The sequence below is a fragment of the Stegastes partitus genome, unplaced genomic scaffold (assembly GCF_000690725.1).
Source record: "Stegastes partitus isolate 25-593 unplaced genomic scaffold, Stegastes_partitus-1.0.2 Scaffold651, whole genome shotgun sequence".
NCBI classification, from domain to species: Eukaryota; Metazoa; Chordata; class Actinopteri; family Pomacentridae; genus Stegastes; species Stegastes partitus.
In genome coordinates, this window is record NW_007578382.1 from 321,708 (window position 1) to 339,312 (window position 17,605).

General features: G+C 45.8%; 2 protein-coding genes across 2 annotated transcripts in view; one reads left to right on the top strand and one right to left on the bottom strand.

Annotated features, from left to right (window-relative positions):
• gnaz (guanine nucleotide binding protein (G protein), alpha z polypeptide) overlaps positions 1–16,619 on the bottom strand; it is a 32,354-nt gene extending 15,735 nt beyond the window's left edge. The window contains exons 1-2 of the mRNA XM_008290015.1: positions 16,297–16,619; positions 956–2,272 (exon numbers count right to left, since the gene is read on the bottom strand). Of these exons, the coding sequence (XP_008288237.1) occupies positions 956–1,678 (723 nt within the window). The 5' untranslated portion in view covers positions 1,679–2,272; positions 16,297–16,619. The remainder of the gene's footprint in view (positions 1–955; positions 2,273–16,296) is intronic.
• sppl3 (signal peptide peptidase 3) overlaps positions 11,961–17,605 on the top strand; it is a 41,371-nt gene continuing 35,726 nt past the window's right edge. The window contains exon 1 of the mRNA XM_008290014.1: positions 11,961–11,972. The gene's annotated coding sequence lies outside the window, so the exon portion shown is untranslated. The remainder of the gene's footprint in view (positions 11,973–17,605) is intronic.

Sequence of the window (17,605 nt, forward strand, 5' to 3'; positions counted from 1 at the left end):
TCACTGAAAAAACTAGCAGAGCTGCACGATACAAACCTTCAGTAAAACTTTGTTGTGTTGTTTTTTGTAGTGAAACAGACTTTGACAACAACAATACGTAGAGAGCAACAGAGGAGGAGGAAGCCATGTGAAAAGCGTTGGCAATGGCTGCCTTGTACCGGCAATGTACATCTGGCGAGTCAGATTAATGCATATAAATGTATATTTTGAAAAAAAAAAAAAAAAGTACCATTTGAGGTCTGTCATGCTAAGCCTGAGCTTTAAATCACTTTCTGTCTAACACAAGACACGCCGGTTACAGCCGCAGGCCCAAACCAGTGTGTCCGTCTGTCATCTGTGCTCGTGGTGGGTTTACATATGTGGACATTTATGTTTGCAGCTGTAAACTCAGAGCTGCCGTGCACATAAACACACTGGCCCGCTGAACATTCTGGTGTCTGGCTTCAGACTCTGTTTCACAAGTTTGTGCAGTCGCTAACAGGTCTGCAAGCTGGAAAGTTAATCAGTGGAATGAGCATTTAGGTAATCGGGGGAGTCTGGTTCACCGATGCTGAGCTACTGCCTAATGTGATGCTGCAGGTGGTACGCTGGGCTCTGAGTGTCAGGCCAGGAGCAGGAGGTGTCTGGAGGTGTTGAGCTTTGAGGAGAGGCCAGATTTGAATAATGTGTTTACCAGTTGTTAGCAATTCGTGCACCTTTAACGAAATTGTGTGCACTAGAATGCAGAAAATGTTGTACATAAGAGATATATTAATCAATGTTCAATCACTTTTCCACACTGGTACTGAAACCGAACAAGAGAGAATACATAAAGAATTGGGTTAACGTCTGCCTTCTCCAACTGCTTTGTGTAGCTGCTGCATGCAAGTCAATATTTATGCATGCATGTGTACATACTGTATGTTTGCACTCACTGCGGTTGAATAAGTGGCCCTTGAAGACCGAATTTTCTTACCGTCTGGTTGTCCTCGTAGAGTTTGAGGTCATAGCCACTTAGCTCAACACAGAAAATGATTGCAGTCACGCCCTCGAAACAATGAATCCACTTCTTCCTCTCCGAGCGCTGTCCACCCACATCTACCATCTTGAAGGTGAGCTCCTTGAAGGTGAACTTGTTCTCCACGATGCCGGTGGTCATGTCACGGGATCGTAGAATGTCCTCTACAGTAGGGATGTACTCAGGCGCGGAGATGCGGTCCAGGTCGTTCAGGTAGTAGGCAGTGTTGTCCTCTAAGTGGTATTCATTGGATCGTTGAAAGCACTCCTGGACCCCTGAGTCTGCCCACAGACGTTTCATTACTCCCAGCAACTCTGGAGTGATCTCCCCCTTGCTCTCAGCAGGGCCTGTGAGGGCAAAGAGCTGCACGGCGTCGTAGGCGCGGTCCGGATTGTGAAAGTCAATCTTAAGGGTGGTGAGGGCACGGATGATGCGGGTGAGAGAGTCGATGGCATTGTACAGGATGAGAGGCTTGTACTCCTTGCAGGCTTCCAGGTTGAAGCCCCCACTGTGTATGATTTTCATCTGCTTGACGATGGTGCTCTTGCCAGAGTTGCTGGTGCCCAGCAACAATAGCTTGATCTCACGCCGCTGCCGCTGACTCTCTGAGCGCAGGTGGCGGTCGATTCGCCGAGAGCGCCGCGCTGCTTCCTTCTCCTCCGAGCTCTGACGGCATCCCATGGTCCTCCACCACGTGGTAAGCGCAAAGGAACTCGTGCTGCTGCTTGATGGGAGAGCAATTTATAATGAAGTGGTGACTGAAATGGAGCTGGTGGAAGAGTTGGAGAGGGTTTCTGTGAGTACGAGCTAGCAGGGCAGGAGGCGGACAGAACTTCACAAGAGGCCAATTTAACACTGGACTGGAAAGCCACCTCACAGAGGAGTGACTCAGGAGTATTTCATTCTTTTTGTTCAGGGGCAGTCTGTGAGTTCTGTGTGGGCAGAACCCAGACTTGTGGGATGCCCACACAGCGCCTGGCACTGAGGTTTGACTGCCTGCTGAAGCCAATGGAGCTGGGGTTCATAGCAGGGGCTCCCCCTGAGGATCAGCTCTGGAGTACGTCAGTAGAGGAAGAGTTTGGGCTTGATGCGTGCGAATAGCAAACCCTCCTCACTCTCCTCCCACATGGCTCTAGTGGTGTGTTGCCCTTGTTTGGCTTCTGCAACAATCCACCTCAGCTCGATATTTGGCCTGCTTGACTTGATCTTCTTGATGTAGTTTTTTCTGCTTCTTCTGTGGTGAGATATCTCCCAGACAACTGAAGGCCTCCGATTCTGCCAAAACATAAGACGGAGAAGAGGCATGAAAAACAGGTTTAGGACAAACAGGAGCAGTTTTATCACTTTTAGCTCGGTCATTAACCTCTGTTTTACAAAAATAGTTTGGAATTTATCGAGTTCTCTCCGAGGGTTGGAAGGAAATCGATGTCGTTCTTACGTCGGTGTATTAAGTGTTAAGATTGGTTCGCCTTCTTTCGGCACAACTAATTAACAAGTATTTGTCTGATCAATACTCAAAGAGGTGAAAGTGACTGAATGGTTTCACAACTGAAGACGTGCAGTCCGACCATTTCAGGATTGAAGTGTGTTTATAGTGGAAAGTCAGCCACTGTACAAGGAGGTCTAACAGACTACAATGCACAGCTGACTTAGCGAGTTGTGTTTTAAATGTTGGATTGTTACTTTCAGAAAGTTACACCAAATGGTCAACACATTAGTTTCCCGTCCAACACTGAGAAGAAGTGGGCGGTAGATGATCTGGCATGCAGTTATGGTCAGGGGCACAGGCGTGCTTGGTGGATGGGTAAAATGTTATTTTTGCACCAGAAGAGTTTAAGCGAAGAAGACATGATGCATCAGAGTGAGCTTTACAGGTGGTGGTAGGTGTATTTCAGAACTGTTTGCCACTGCTCTTAGTCTTTATAGATGTTTTCAGACAAGAGATACGGTTCCTATGTTGGCTTCATCAGTCTCTCATAGCGATACCTCATGTAAACGGTAGTGTTCCTTCACTGAGGCAGGTCTTTATTTATCATAGGTAACTAACATTTTACTGCAAAATGTTAGTTATTCTGTACACCACTGGACCTGGAGACATAGTCTATCTCCTCGTGTACATGTCTGAATGACAACACGCTGAAGTGAACTGAACTGAGTATTCCCATGACAGTGATGGAGAGCGCCTCAGTATGAGCATTTGCCGTCCGTGCGAGATTATACAGCACACTGAGTGAAATATAACGCATGAGGTCAGACTTTTCCAGACATTTTTGCTCAAGAGTCCAGCAAACCGGTTCTTCATTGCGGTCTCACTGGCAGCTTATGCTAGGATTAGGTCCCAGCCCAACAATTCCTAGACAGTCGCCTCTCCTTCTAAACCCAACAACGTCCAGCGTCAGCATGCTGCTGCTTTGTGCGCATGCCTTTCCTTTAAAGCAACGAGGTTCAGACCTGAGCCGTGTTGAAAGAGATACGGAAATGTTGCTCGGATCCAACCTACTAAGACTGCGACCTTTGCAGGAAAGGTGACCGGGGGGTGAAGCCGACACGGTGAGATTAATGGCAAGGAGTGCATGTCTGAAAGGGGCTCGTGCTAAGCTAGGCTAATTGCCTCTCGGCTCTAATTCCACGGCGAACACACAAACATGACAGCGATATAAATCTTCTCATCTCACTCTTGGAAAGAAAACAAATTAGCCGAACTATTAGAGAGGAAACAACTAAACACCAAATGTAATACCGTCTTCATCAAACAGAAAGCGACTAATGAGGCAGTGAAAGCACACACAGTCATACTGACATGCACACTTCCCATTCAGCCATGTCGTCCATATTCTGTGTACATTTCCACTTGAGGTTTCGCCTCCTAAAAGTCACACACACACACACACACACACACACACACAGCAGCTCTCTCCGTCTGCAGTCCTGTGTTACCATAGACTCTGAGCCAAAGTAGATGTTAGCTAACCACGCCCACCCATTTAACACCACCACACACACACAGACTCATTATATACACAATCAAGGTCAAACATACGGAGAGAAACAGGCCGAGAAAAGAAAACAGAGCCACTGTTTGAAAGGAAAGTGATGCAGTATAAACAAGATGAATGCGACTCGTTGCGACCAAAAGCATCTTCTGCTGTTCATCCTACGACCCGGCGCCTCTGACTGCTCCACTTTTTTGGTCTGTCCTACGCTGCTGTTCTGCAAAATTGCTTTTTTTTCCTTTTTTTTTTTTTTTTTACTATCACAGTGGAAAATAACAGGCTGAAGCCAGCAGGTGCCTCTCATGCTTTCATGCCTCTGTAAAGCTCCCTCTGCTCGCCCAGACATCTGTGCTGCTATCCTTCGAATTCTACATTGTGATCAGAAGATGAATACAAATATTTCTGGGATTTTTTTTTTGTTCTCATTCTGCTGCAACACACGAGCTGTCCAGGAGGCACCATTTTTTTGCTTAAAGCTAAGTTGCATGAATAAAAAAATAAAATTCTATTTTATAGTGGGGCTAGATTTGAAAGCCAGTTTGGAAGAGTGAAGCCCTGTGAGATTGTGCGAAAGATGCACATTGAAACAGGCTATATGCTATTGGCTGAGTAACAAATGTGAAATCATGCTGTGGCCTAGTTTGGTTGGCGAAACTATACTCTGTAGACCTGTCAGATACAGAGAGAGTGTTTCTCAGAGCACGGCGAGTGAGGTCCACTCTTCAAAAGACTGTGAGGACAAACAGAGCAGAACAAAGCCATAACAAAGCATCACAACACATACAGAGTGGAGAGCATTGTTTCCTGGCTGCAGGCACCTGACTACGCTCTCAAAATGGCATAGCCAGCCAAACCGGTTAATGCACATCACTGATTCCGAGAGCCTATGAAACACATTAAAGCTGCGTGTGAAGTCGTTTCAATTTGCTATTTCAGAAATATGCAGCCACATGCATTTCTGCACTTTTTGAAGTTACACCACTTCCTTGATAATTGCCATGAAAGCGGTGCGCCCGGCAGTACAGATCCACTGTATGTTATTATCACATTAAATTCATATAAATAACACCGCGTCGCTTTTGTAGAGGAGAACGCGGCCTGTTTCTTACCTACACCACCGTAACTGGAGCACAACACAGCGGGTATGAAATGAGTGCAACTTTGAAAGTTTTAACGTAAAGTAAACAAAAATTAATTAAGAAAGTGCCCGCAGGATGAAAACATGCTTAGTCTTCGTAACAAATTACATCGTGCCAATGCAGGCGGCATTGCGAATAACAAACTGTCCAAGAAAATACATCTCCGTGGCAGGATTCAACATGACGCCTGCATTTTAACTCTATTACAACATATTTTAAGGCTTATCTGCCCTGTTTAGTTTCATCTGTCCTGTGCATAGGTTTCAGTAAGTTTAAGCTCCATCATGCAGAATCATCAGGGAGGAGCCTAATTGGCCTTTGATTTATTCTGCAGCGCTACAGCAGCCCCTAAACCTGCAGCCAACAGATGGTGTGTGGCCTCCACGGAGCCCTGATCTCAACATCACGGAGTCAGTCTGCAATTACTACAACCTCAGGAAGACAATGCCAAAGTGTGGGGGAAAAAAATGCAGTTCCTCTAAATGGCCACTAGAGGCTGGCTCCAAAAGTGAGCCAATCCCCATAGACATCCATGTTAACACGTTTAACTTTACAGCAGAAATAAATGTGTTTACAGCCAAGAACAAAAAATGTAGGAACTAAAAACATATAGGTAGTTTCACTAACAACTGTACAGGAGTGATTTTTTAAAATATAACTCACCAGTTTGAACTAATCAGGGCTTAAAGTTAGGATCAATTAAGGGTGTGGCTGCTTTGAGTGACAGCTCAGCACCGTCATATGCATGCTCCACCTCAGCTCCATTCACACTTAATGTCTTTTGGCATTCGTCCAAAGTTGTGCTACGACGATGGCGTCGTCCTGAGCTACCACGCTGGGCTTCAAAGCCGCTGCAGGTGGCGTCACGTAGAGTTTACTCATCTTAATCTACAGTCTATGGGAATTACATGAGTGCAACTGATAGGCAGCCTAAACCTGCTGAAGAACTGTGGCAAGCTCTTGGGGGTTATTGAAACAAACCACCTGCCAAGTGAAAAGTAAACCGAGCGCACTGATGCTGTTTTATGGTAGCGAATAGGGTGGTGGCAACGTATGCTGATTTGATTCGTTATATTTTTAAAGCATTTCTTGCACTTCTTTTGCTGCCTTGCACTGTCCATCAGACCGTCTTCCAAAAAAGGAGTGCTACGAGGACGGCCAGAGAGCGAGTGAGTAGCGGCGGAGTGGAGGCAGAGTGATGAGTGAAGGCAGAGCCACAGGGGCCACGCCGAGAGGCCAGCATCTCCATGCATCATGAGGGCCGAGGAAATTTGATAGCCGACATGAGACCGAGCCTGGTCACTCTCCAGCCTTTTCCTCCACACCTCCTGCTGCTGCACACGGCCCATCAGCCTCCCCCCCACCACCGCCTCCATCACGCTCCCCGGTGCTTACCTCCTATTATTAATTCACCGCGCTGCAAATAATTACAATCGCATCCTTTATTAGAGGCGAGCACATGTCATGTCGCCGCACTGTGTTTCTGTTGTATAACCTCCTCTGCTGTCCTGCTGAGGCTGTTTAGTCTGCAAAAATGCTATTAAAATTAGGGTCAATCACATTAGATTGAGTGCTGATTTTAATCCATTAGAGGTTGAATGTTATTGCTCAGACGCAAAATTTGTTGGAAGAAAAATGCAGCCTGCAGAAAGCGTGCTAGCTCGGACAAACGTGAAGGCGCATATGTTGAAATCTCACATCGCCGTTCAGACTCTCCCAGGGACTGTGGGGATGTTGAAATAGCCTCGTCTAGATTTCTAGCAAAACGTGTGTTACAGTACAAGTGTTCAGGTGTCAAAATCAATCCCAGCAAGCTGCTGAAAACATGTGATTTAAATTAAATGAAATTGCACCACCGATTATGTAAAAAGAATGGAAGAAAACGCAGGGAGTGGTCTGGCCCAGTGCTGCGATGTGTGATGATGAGATTTACAGATGCAGGAGAGTCCTGCTCATTGTTCCGGAGAGGCAGAGGAGCAGAAAACCTATTATTTCTATGAATGGGAAGGAAAAGTGCGCATTGTGAAAAGAAAGGTGAAAGGCATAGGTGTGCTTTTAGTCATCTCGTGATGGTTTATGAATGAGGCGTGCAGGTGTGCGTGTCGTGGTCACCGGGCTTGCGTTTCACCAGGGATCGGATTGAAGGAGCTCTACCTGCCGTGGACAGGCGGCGGGGAACAATGCCGCAGTCAAAAAATAACTGTCATGTCCAACAGGCGACCGGCAGGCAATCATGTTCCCCATTTGTGAGCCACTTAACCAGTAACCATTTGCATGAAAACTAACTATGACAAGAAAATAGCCCCATTCATCACAGCTGAGCAGGCCAAGAACTTCTGAGCCGCAACCTGGGGACTGGCACCTGTGTTGGGAAAGTGCCTGAGAAACGCTGGCACAGTCGCTGTTCTCACAACAAAAGGCACACAATTAGACCTGTTTGTGGCGCTATAGGGAAATGTGATTCTCTAATAACGGTACAGCATCATATCTCTTGTGTTAGCCGGTCTATTGAAACACAGCAAAACCGTGGATTGTGCAGCAAACATATTAAATACCAATAAAACAACAATCGCGCTCTTACTGACGATTAAGCGCCTCCAGCAAGCTAACATACAGTACATGCATTTTTATTTTAAAGATCTCACATGACTTACAATCAGCTGCACAGTACTTTTGCTTTCTCATCCAAAAGCGGCTGTTTTAGCGGCTGAAAGCTTCTTTCTCGCTTCTGCCCCAGCTTTCCCCTGGCAGCTGCGCCAGAAGAGGTTCCTGAAACACTCACGGCCGTGTGGTCAGTGTCTTACTGGAATCTGGCAGAGTGATTTTCGCAATAATATCCCAAACCCCAGGAGTGAAACAGTAGCTAATCCCTCGATCTGTAGTAAGTCCCGCTATTGTGTCAAGATTAAGCAGCGAGTATGAAACTGTGATCAAACCTTCGGGCCATGTCAGGCGTTTATGAGCTCCGTGGCGCCTGTCAAGAATAACGGATTTTTTTTTTCAGTTCTGCATTTTCATAACTGCACAAAAGCTCTACTTCTCTAGTGGAAATAAAAAAAAAAAGTGATGTTTTTGAGTGAGAGGTGCTCAGAAATAAGCAGACGAAAGTTGTCCAGACAAGCAGAGAAGGCCTCAGAGAGGAGTTCCCTGCTATGGATTCATACGATGCCACGCAGTCGGTGGAAATCTGAGATGACAGATGAGCGTTCCTCAGATAGTGTTGTCTTCAATATTTTGTGCACAAACTCGTGGATGGTGCAAACACAGGTGACAGGTTTGCAGAAATCAAAAAATGGCAGCTGACCAACAGGTGATGATGATGAAGCTGGTTTGAACAGAAAGGAGATTAAATAAAAAATGAATACATTGAAAGCTTTCATTCTCAAATGAAGGCATATATAACAGAAAATCTGGTAAACGGATGCTGCAGCTAAATAATCCTCTTTCAGATAAACATGATTGTTGGCGTTTTTTTCTGCACAGTGCAGCGATTTGAAAGGCAGGCTGTGGACTCAAATTGAAATGTCACAACTGTTCGGGTGAAATGAAATGATTTTTTATTTCTTTTCTCTAATGCACTCAAACGGGTGAAGATGATTGAGGCCGTTGACCCCATAGGTGGAGGTCAGGCCGACATCCGCAGGTCTGTGTTGATGTTTATTGAGGTACGGCGGCCCTGCTGAACGTTTAGAGAAATTTCCACGGACGTTAGCGTTCCGTTGTGAGGGACCAAGAGTTTCAACTGACGCTGTTGATAGTTGAAACACTTTATCAGAATATCATCTGCAGCTGCAGAAACAGCAAACAGAAACAAGGGCGCACTTTAAAAGAGCGCGGTGAAGTTTCGTTCCAGTATGTCACCTACAAAGAGACACAAACGGATGTTTTTATGAGAGCACATTAAATCATATTGATATGTTTTGGTTTAGCTGAGTAGTAGTATTGAAGATTCAGATTTTTGAATATTTAATCAGAAGCAGACATTTTGCCTTCTCAATAAACCTTAAATATTTCTATTTTCAACATAAAATAAACCCTTTATTTGGAAGAAATCTTGGATTTCAAAGCAACTGTTTGAATTGGAGACATGATGTTTCTCTCTTTGCAGTATTACTCTCAGTACTCTCAAGCCCACCATCCTTGTGGTTGATGAACTGCGCATGACTCGAATCAAGTCTTTAAAGCTCACACACCCTGTTAGCTAATCGGGCTTCAAGTGCAAAGAAAATGAGTGAGCGAGGTAGAGACTCATATGAAAAAAAATAGAGAGAGAGATCATTATAGCAACAGAGCAAAAGTATTTAATCTGTAAACTGACCAACACCCATCTAACAAAACTAAACCTGACAAAGGAAGGATTTACGGTGCAGGTTTACATATTGGATTATTGGATTGTATTCCAAAGCGATGGTTCCTTGTATTTTGATTTGCTGTCAGTGTCAATATTGACCAGTTTGTGGAGGTTAAACTACCAAGAAAGGAGGCAGAATTCAATACTTTTATCATGACTTTTGTGTTATTTCTAAATTAAAATGTTAAATATACTGAAAGGTACTCAAATATTCATCAGCTCAAGATGTCTGTAAAAATATTTCTGATCACTCCAAAGACGTATTGATTTCTTGTGGAAGCTACGAATCTGAAATAAGACGTCGAATTTTGGCCTCGTGACAAAAAAGTAAATATTCTCACAGACAGCTCTTGTGACAAAATTACACGCCATAAGCACACACGCTTATATAACCTCATCTTATTTTTTTCCCTCTCGTGTATTTAATCAAATTGTCTTGTTTGTGCGCTCTCATTTATCCCGACTGCTTTCTGTTTAGATGTGCTGTCGAAGAGCCGAGCCGAGCCGAGAGGAGTCCTAAATCAGCTCTCCTAAAGCTACTGCAGGCAGAGCTGGAGATGCTACCAGTCCGGGAAAGTTTCCAGGAATTCTTGCATCTAGCTGCTAATATACGCTACGACTTTCCGATAAGATGGAACTGGTTACTTTGGTGATAACGATCCTAATCTTTCGAAAATCCTTTAGCCACCCTGAATGTGGGAAACCAGGCAGAAATATGAAAACAGCCCGCTGTCCTTTCCAACTTGCCTGATAATCTCTTTTTTACCGCATTTTCTGTGTGACTAGATGCTGCCAGTTTGCCTCCAACAACAGAAGCGGAGATTGACTGGGATTGATAGTAGTCGACTCTTTGCTGGAATTGATTCATGTGTAATGCGAAGCAGTAGATGCAAGGCAAAAAAAAAAAAGACGGTGAGTATGGATGTGAACTATACGGGTGGGAGATCTGCAGAACACTGAAGCGTTTTTGTGTGCGATCCATAAAGTGGATATACTGCCGCTATAAAGCTGTGGTATGTGGGGCAAAAAAAGCAGACGGTCAATGTAATGCTTGAAGCTGTGCTGTGATAGATCAATGTCACCCTATGCCACTCGCTCACACAGATCCTGTAGATAATGTTGTGTCATATGATTCTTCTGGGAAAATGTACCGAGTGTCTTGTTGCTACTAATAACCAGAATGCATGCTTTGCTGCGCAGTGGAACTGAACAAATACATATTCCATCCTGGAAGGCCGGCCTCCCTGATGAGTCAGAGCTTTGTGGTCTACGTCAGAATCATATGAGATATAGGGCAGCAGCTCCATTCAACAGTTTGCACCACTTTTACATTTAACATTTGATCCCAGAGAGGGCTGCATCTGGATTAGCCCTCATTCTCTCCATAGTAATAATAATAATAATAATAATCCAGTTCATATTTCAACATGAAATTCCATCTTCTGCTCCTTTGTCATCGGTTCTGGCCAATAGATTGGATTACGGCGGAAAACTGAGCAGGCACGAGGCCTCGCCGTTCAGGCTGAGCAAAGATAGCTAGTTAACCGCATTTATGCAGCGGAGACGCGTTTGAATGGGCTGTCAAAGAGTCTCAAGAACGAGCTTGTCAGCAACTGTGTGCCTGAGATTTCTCCGCGAGGCGACTCCTGAGGGGAGGTGTTTGAGAGCTCCTAATGGCCGCTCCAGTCGCTTCAGAGTCATGTGTCTGGAGACCGGCCGTCTGGGTGGAGGAGGTGCCGGAGTGGACTCCGAATCTCCCAGATCAGTTCTGTAATTAAATATACTTTAAGCTTTAACTGTTCCAGATCTAAAACATGCATGAAAGCACGTCACATTCGCTTCTTTCCGCTGATATGAATCTACTTATTCATTATGAATGCACCGAATCATCCGGGAGGTTCGAGCCGAATCACACGTAAGCAGCTCGTAAAACTATAATAATTATTGTATAGTTATTGTAAACTCCTAATTTGGCTCTCACAACTGTTTGTTCAACATTTCGTGTTACTACTTTCTGACACGCCGTCCGGAATGCGGGCTTCAGAGAAAGATGCCTGTATACTGTACACATGTGAGGACACTACTCATTCATTAAGCCAAACAATGATGGGCAGTGTTCTCTCCTCCCGACTCCCCCAAAACAGTGGGCTGTTTACAGGGGTGGGGACGGGGTGGAGGGTGGGGGGGTGAAGGACTCTGTATGCTAGATGCTTTTTCGTGATAATGCTCTGTTTAACGTTCCTGATCTCAGTGGCTGTGTTCCCCCTTCTCCGATCCAGCGGGTCACACTGAGTCACAAGGCCAGCCAGCGATGACAATGGCATGTTTGTGCACAGGCTGATCTATGGGTAGGCTGTCTGATGTGAAGGGATAAGATGGCACAAGGTGGACACTGGAGTCTCGTGTGCGTGCGAGAAGCAAATGTGAGAACACACGTGAGCCTTTTGGAAACATTCATATATGTTTAAGAGCAGATCCGATTCTTTCACAATGTGCTTTGTTAAGTGGATTCGAACGACTCAGGTTTGTGCTACAAACAGTCTAATCTACGTTCCAAACGCTCGCCCCAGAGTAATATTCATTTGGGTCATGACAGATAAGACAAACGCTTACTGCAACAGAAGGAAACTGTGGGTAACAGACACTTTCGGGCCTCTACAACCCACAGACGTAATCTGCACTTGGTGATTTGATAACTGGAACAGGAAAAGGAAAAATATCTTCAGCAGATGCAACAATATAACAGTCATGAATCCACCCGACGAGCCTCTTGTAAAAAAAAAAAAATTTACCGCCGCGAGAACGGCGCTAAGTGAAAAAGCTGCTAAACCACCATACTTAAATTATTAGGAGTAAAACATCACACATGTTGAAGTGAGCCGGCTATTCCTGCAAACGATGAAATGATCGCGCAGATGACCGAAATCTGTCTCTGAATTAAATTAGATTTAATCCCGTTGTGTTGCCAACTACCCCCCAAACGGATACCAGCACAGCTTAAATGTGGTTATTTAGAGGACGAATGGAAGCAAGGGGATGTGAGAAAATGTCACCTGTTCGACTGACACCGCTTGTAAAACGCTGGAATCAGATTATTTATTGTAGAAACTCGGCGGTGAAAGCAGGAAGGAGGGATGCCGGTGGACTGTGGAGGTCACCGACTGACACCAGCAGCCATTTTCAGGTGGAAACACGGACCTGCATGCCCTCATCTGAACAGGTTCTGCCGTCAACTGTGCTATAGAGAACCTGTGTCGAGCTACTACATGTGAATTCACGCATATGCAAAAGCTCCTTTAATTAGCCTCAGTGCAGAGCTTCATCCTTCACCACTGGCTAGTAAAACCATAGCACTCCCTCATCGTCCCCCTTCCTCCCTCTCTCTCTCCACCACCTCCTTGTTGTCATATGACTGCTGTTATGTGTGTGCAATGGAACACAAAGTTGCTCTGTTAGTCCCCTCTGCTCTGCCCTCTCATCACTCAGATTTGAGTGCTGGAAGTAAGGCCCTCTCACTCGCCGGTCTCAGGAAAACAGACAGGCCCCTGTATGCGACTAGCAGCGACGATTAGAAAAGGAGGGCAAAGAGAGAGAGAGCGAGAGAGTGAGAAAGAGAGAGGGAGGGATGAATTGAGCTGATGTTGTTTTATGTAACACCAAAAGATAACCTAATCCTTATTCATTCACAGGGCTTTTGTTCGATTCAGCTGACAGCCTTTTTCCTCGCCGATGCTTTACTGTTAAGTAATTTATTAGTCCTCTCTACATCAGCGCCTGTCGAAAGAGAAATGGCTGCCAAAACGTGTCTTACAGCTGTTTGTGTGGGGATGACACTCTGTCCCAACTACCTGGCTGGGATTAAAGACCCAAAACAAACACAAGTGCTGAGCCAGCCGAATCAGAGCAGCGCCCCGTCTCGACATGCGGAGTGACAAAGCAGCTGAGACACACGAACCGCAGGGACGCGTCTTCCCCCTTCTGTGGTTTTATGTGGGGTGTTTACCCTCGACTCCGCGTGGTGTTAAAGATCAATTTCCACGTTAAGCCTCACAGCCGCCGAAACAAACGTATAGGAGTTACGTGATAATTCTGCTGGTCCCTCTCCAGGAAATAAATGACACCTCAGATTAATCATTTTATTAAGTAGGCTGCTGAGGGAACTACGCTTGGCTCCCCTGGTACTTAACTGTAATAGAGCTGAGTTTAATTGTCCAAGCTGGTGGTGTGCTCACCTACAAGGTTAAAAATGGCTGAAAGTGCACCGGACGGTGACATTGGCCTCCTCGGTGCGCGAGCTGCCACCTCGGCAACCGCTGTCGCTTTAAAGCCGAGTGTGTGTCCCTGCTGTCCCCTGCCATTATGTCACCCAGTGGAATGGATGTAGCAAGTAACAAAAGAGGTGGAAGGAGGTCAAGTCAGCATAGGGTTCGCCACACTATTGCTCTGCTTTTTATTTCTGCATAAATGCCACTCGAGTTGCGACATGCGTGTACAGCACTGTTTGAACGAAAAGAACAATAATTAGCTGTTGGAGGAGGCCGTGTAATTTATGTGATGTGTATTCTGCTGATTTACAATTCTTGTGACTTGAGGTTTGAGTATTTGGCTCCACAGAGCTACTTAATCAAATCAGAGCAATTCTGGTTTGTTTTTTTTCCGACATTCGGTTCCAACAGTCGGTATGAGGGCATGATGACATTTTTCAGTGTGTGTTTGCGTCTAAAACTTAGCCCATTATGTAAGCGTGTGATTAACCTTTATATTTCACACTGGAACTTGTCATCCATCATTTTAAAGCCAAGGTCATCAGTGACCTCTGACACTTTCTTTTTTTTCCCACCACGTTGCGGAGAGAAACAGAAGATTTTGCAGCTGATATGGAAAAGATGAATTAGACGTGAGTGCAGCTCACAGGGCTCATTAGAGCTTTTGTGCTACAGTGAATGTGACCTTGTTTTGTCTTTCTGATGGTCACCAACCTGTCACTGACTGGCAGTGGTGGGATATATTGAGAGCAGAACAAGATCTCTGCCGGACAAGGACACTGAGATGTGGTTGCATAGACGGGGGGGAGAGAGTGCTGCCTGCAAAACAATGTTTGCATGCAAAACATTTTTTTTGTTGTGCACTGTGGCCCCGATGTTACAGCCCACTGTTTCGTTCTCCAACTGATATGGCAACAACATGACAAGCAGATTTCGGTTACCATCTTAAATCCCAACTTGAAGCCTTAATGAAACCAATATTGCAGATACTTCACAGGTGCTCCAGTAACCTCGTGCTCAGAAAACGCATGAACGCCGTGTGAATGGTGAGTAAATTCAACTTGCAGCTGCCCAGAAGGCTCATTCCATCTCGCGAGCATCACGCTTGATGACAGTATTTCAATTTGTGCTTTTTTTTTTTTTTTTCGGCCGCAAACCCCAACCAGGCGAACGGTTGAGCAAAGACGTGAGTGTAACATTTCTTGATTGAAGAAAAAGAAAAGGCGTGGTGGAATTTCCACCATCTTTGCCTTGATTCACAGATGTCTCAGGGCCTCACGGACACATCCAGCATTCTTTCTGTGTCACATGCTCGAGAGGAGCGCTGTCTTTTTTTCTACCGCCGTGAAATGATCACGGTCTTCCCTTCCCACTCCCACCGCCCCCCCACCACCACCACCACCACCACCGCCGCCGCCACCTCCACCCATCCATCCATCCATCCAATCTGTTCCAAATCTTCTCTTGCCTTCTTTCTCTCTCTCTTGCTCTGTGCTGCATCAACCTCCGCCCCTCTGCCCCATCTGCCTCCCTACTGTTAAACCCCCCCAGCCCCTCAACCCCTCCCTGCACTGGTTCGCTCCTTCTCTCGCTCCCAAGCATGTAACACAAACACACGTACAGTATACTCAAACACACATGCTCTCCTGATGCTACACAACAGATCCCAACCCCCCTACCTCCTCCCCATTGAAAAAAAAAACAAAAAAAAATGATGCTCGGTTGAAAATACTAACGAATGTTGAGACAGAAAATGTCACAAATCGTCCTGTTCTGCCTGCTGAGTAATGAACACGCTCTGCTCTCTCCCTCTTTCGTCCCCTTTCTCGTCGCTGGGATTTATATTCCACAGACACAAACAGCCGGGCGCAAATAAACCCAATGAATCCCAAGTTCAGGATTATTAATTGATGTAAATTCACCCCGTAGAACAGAAGACGAGCAACCTTACAATGTCCCCCATGCCACCGTCGGGACACAAATTTCGCCCGCTTATCCCAGCGCCCTGCAGAGCCCAGCTCCACGGGATCTGTACACCTCCCACTGCACATTCACATCCAATGTCTCGTAGAGCCAGTTGTAAGCACTGAACACCTGATCGTGTGTGATGGCGGCTTTACTCTCTCGTTTCCCCCCCTCTCTTTCTGTTACAGTCGTGGCCTGGACGGAGCGCCGGAGACGTTCGCGCAAACACGCCGCCGATGCATCCTCCACTTGTCCTACATACAGTAATTATAGGAACTAAGCGCCGCGTTCACATAAAAGCATTCTATAAGCACAGAGAGGATGCTCTGGGGAGATGATGAGTCAAATTGCAAGCATAAGATAGCAGCGTCCGTTGGCACAGAGCTAACAGGGTGGAGGAGGGGACTGGACAGGCTGCCTGCTTGCCTGCCTGCCTGCCTGCCTGCCTTGGTGCCATCTCTGAACATCACCTTCCCTACATTATGAGTCGACAGAATGGAATAGCCAAACATCATCTTTGTGGCTTACAGCAGGCCAGCCTTAAGAAGAAGAAGAAGAAAAAAAAAAGGAGAGTAGTCAAGCTTACCGTGTTCACAAGCCAGCATCCATTTACAAAGGATACTGCAGACAAGCCCTTGCAGGGAGAGAAAGGCTCTGTGCAATCCACCTTTAATCCTGCTGCTCCATCTTCATATCTTCCTTCATATTCACGGGGGTCACACACTCTCACACACACTCACACACACACACACATCATCTCTGTCTCTCTCTCTCTCTCTCTCTCTCTCTCTGTGTGTGTGTGTTTCAGCGCCCCTCTTCCTCTTGTCTTATTAGCGTCTGTGTTCTATATCCTCTCTTGTTTGCTCCAAGGCAGTTGAGACACTGCAGCGATGGGGGTGGAGGGTGTGTATATATGTGTGCGTGTGTTTGAGTGTGTCAGAGGCAGAGAGGCAGAGAGAGGGAGTGCAGGGCAGAAATGGAGGGAGGAGTCAGCAGGGATAGAGAAAGAGAGAGAGAGAGAGAGAGAGAAAGGGGAAATGGTCAGGATTAAATCATGAAAGTAACAGAGAGAGAGAGAGAGAGGAGGGGAGAGAAAAAAAAAAACAAGCTTTGATGGGGTAGCTACAGCATCCACCGTGTCTTTATTTCAGGCTATAAAATATACATTTGGTCATTAAGGAATCTGAGCTGCAATGGAGGCAACACAGCGAGCGGCTCCTTGCTTGAGGTGTTATATGCTTAATGACAGGCCGGCAGCAGGATTGGTTGTGATTTCATTGATGACTGAAAAAACATACAAGATAGGGAGAGAGGGAGGAGGGAGGAGGAGGGGACCGGACAGAGGAGGAGAGGAAGGGAGGGGAGAAATGACGACAAAGGAATGGGAGGGGGATTGGACGATGGTGTAATGTGCTGTTTCCGTGCCAACTGTTTCTGTGACAGTGGGACCACTTCCTTTATTGCTATTGGCTATAACCAAGAACTGATAGAGACTTGGGCAAATGAGGCAGCATGTCACAGGGTGTGAATGGGTGGTTCTTTTTTTTTCACATGTTTTCTTCCTCTTCTAGTTCATCTCTGGGAACAACAACAACAGAAAAAAAGAGAGAGAGAGAGAGAGAGAAAAGAGACATGTTCATGTGTGGCGAGAACACATGCATGACCACACAGAATCGCGATGACTGCACCGCTGAAGCACGAACGCTTTGTCATTATGGATGCCACCAGTGTGTAAAGAGACTCCTCCCTTATTTCTAGCACACACACACACCCTAATACACACTCTGTCCGGCATGAAAAAATCCCCAGATCAGGTTGCTCAGGGTGTGTAGTGTAATGCAATTGCCTGGACACCAATACTGGTGTCATGAACTGCGAGATAATTAATCAGCTAG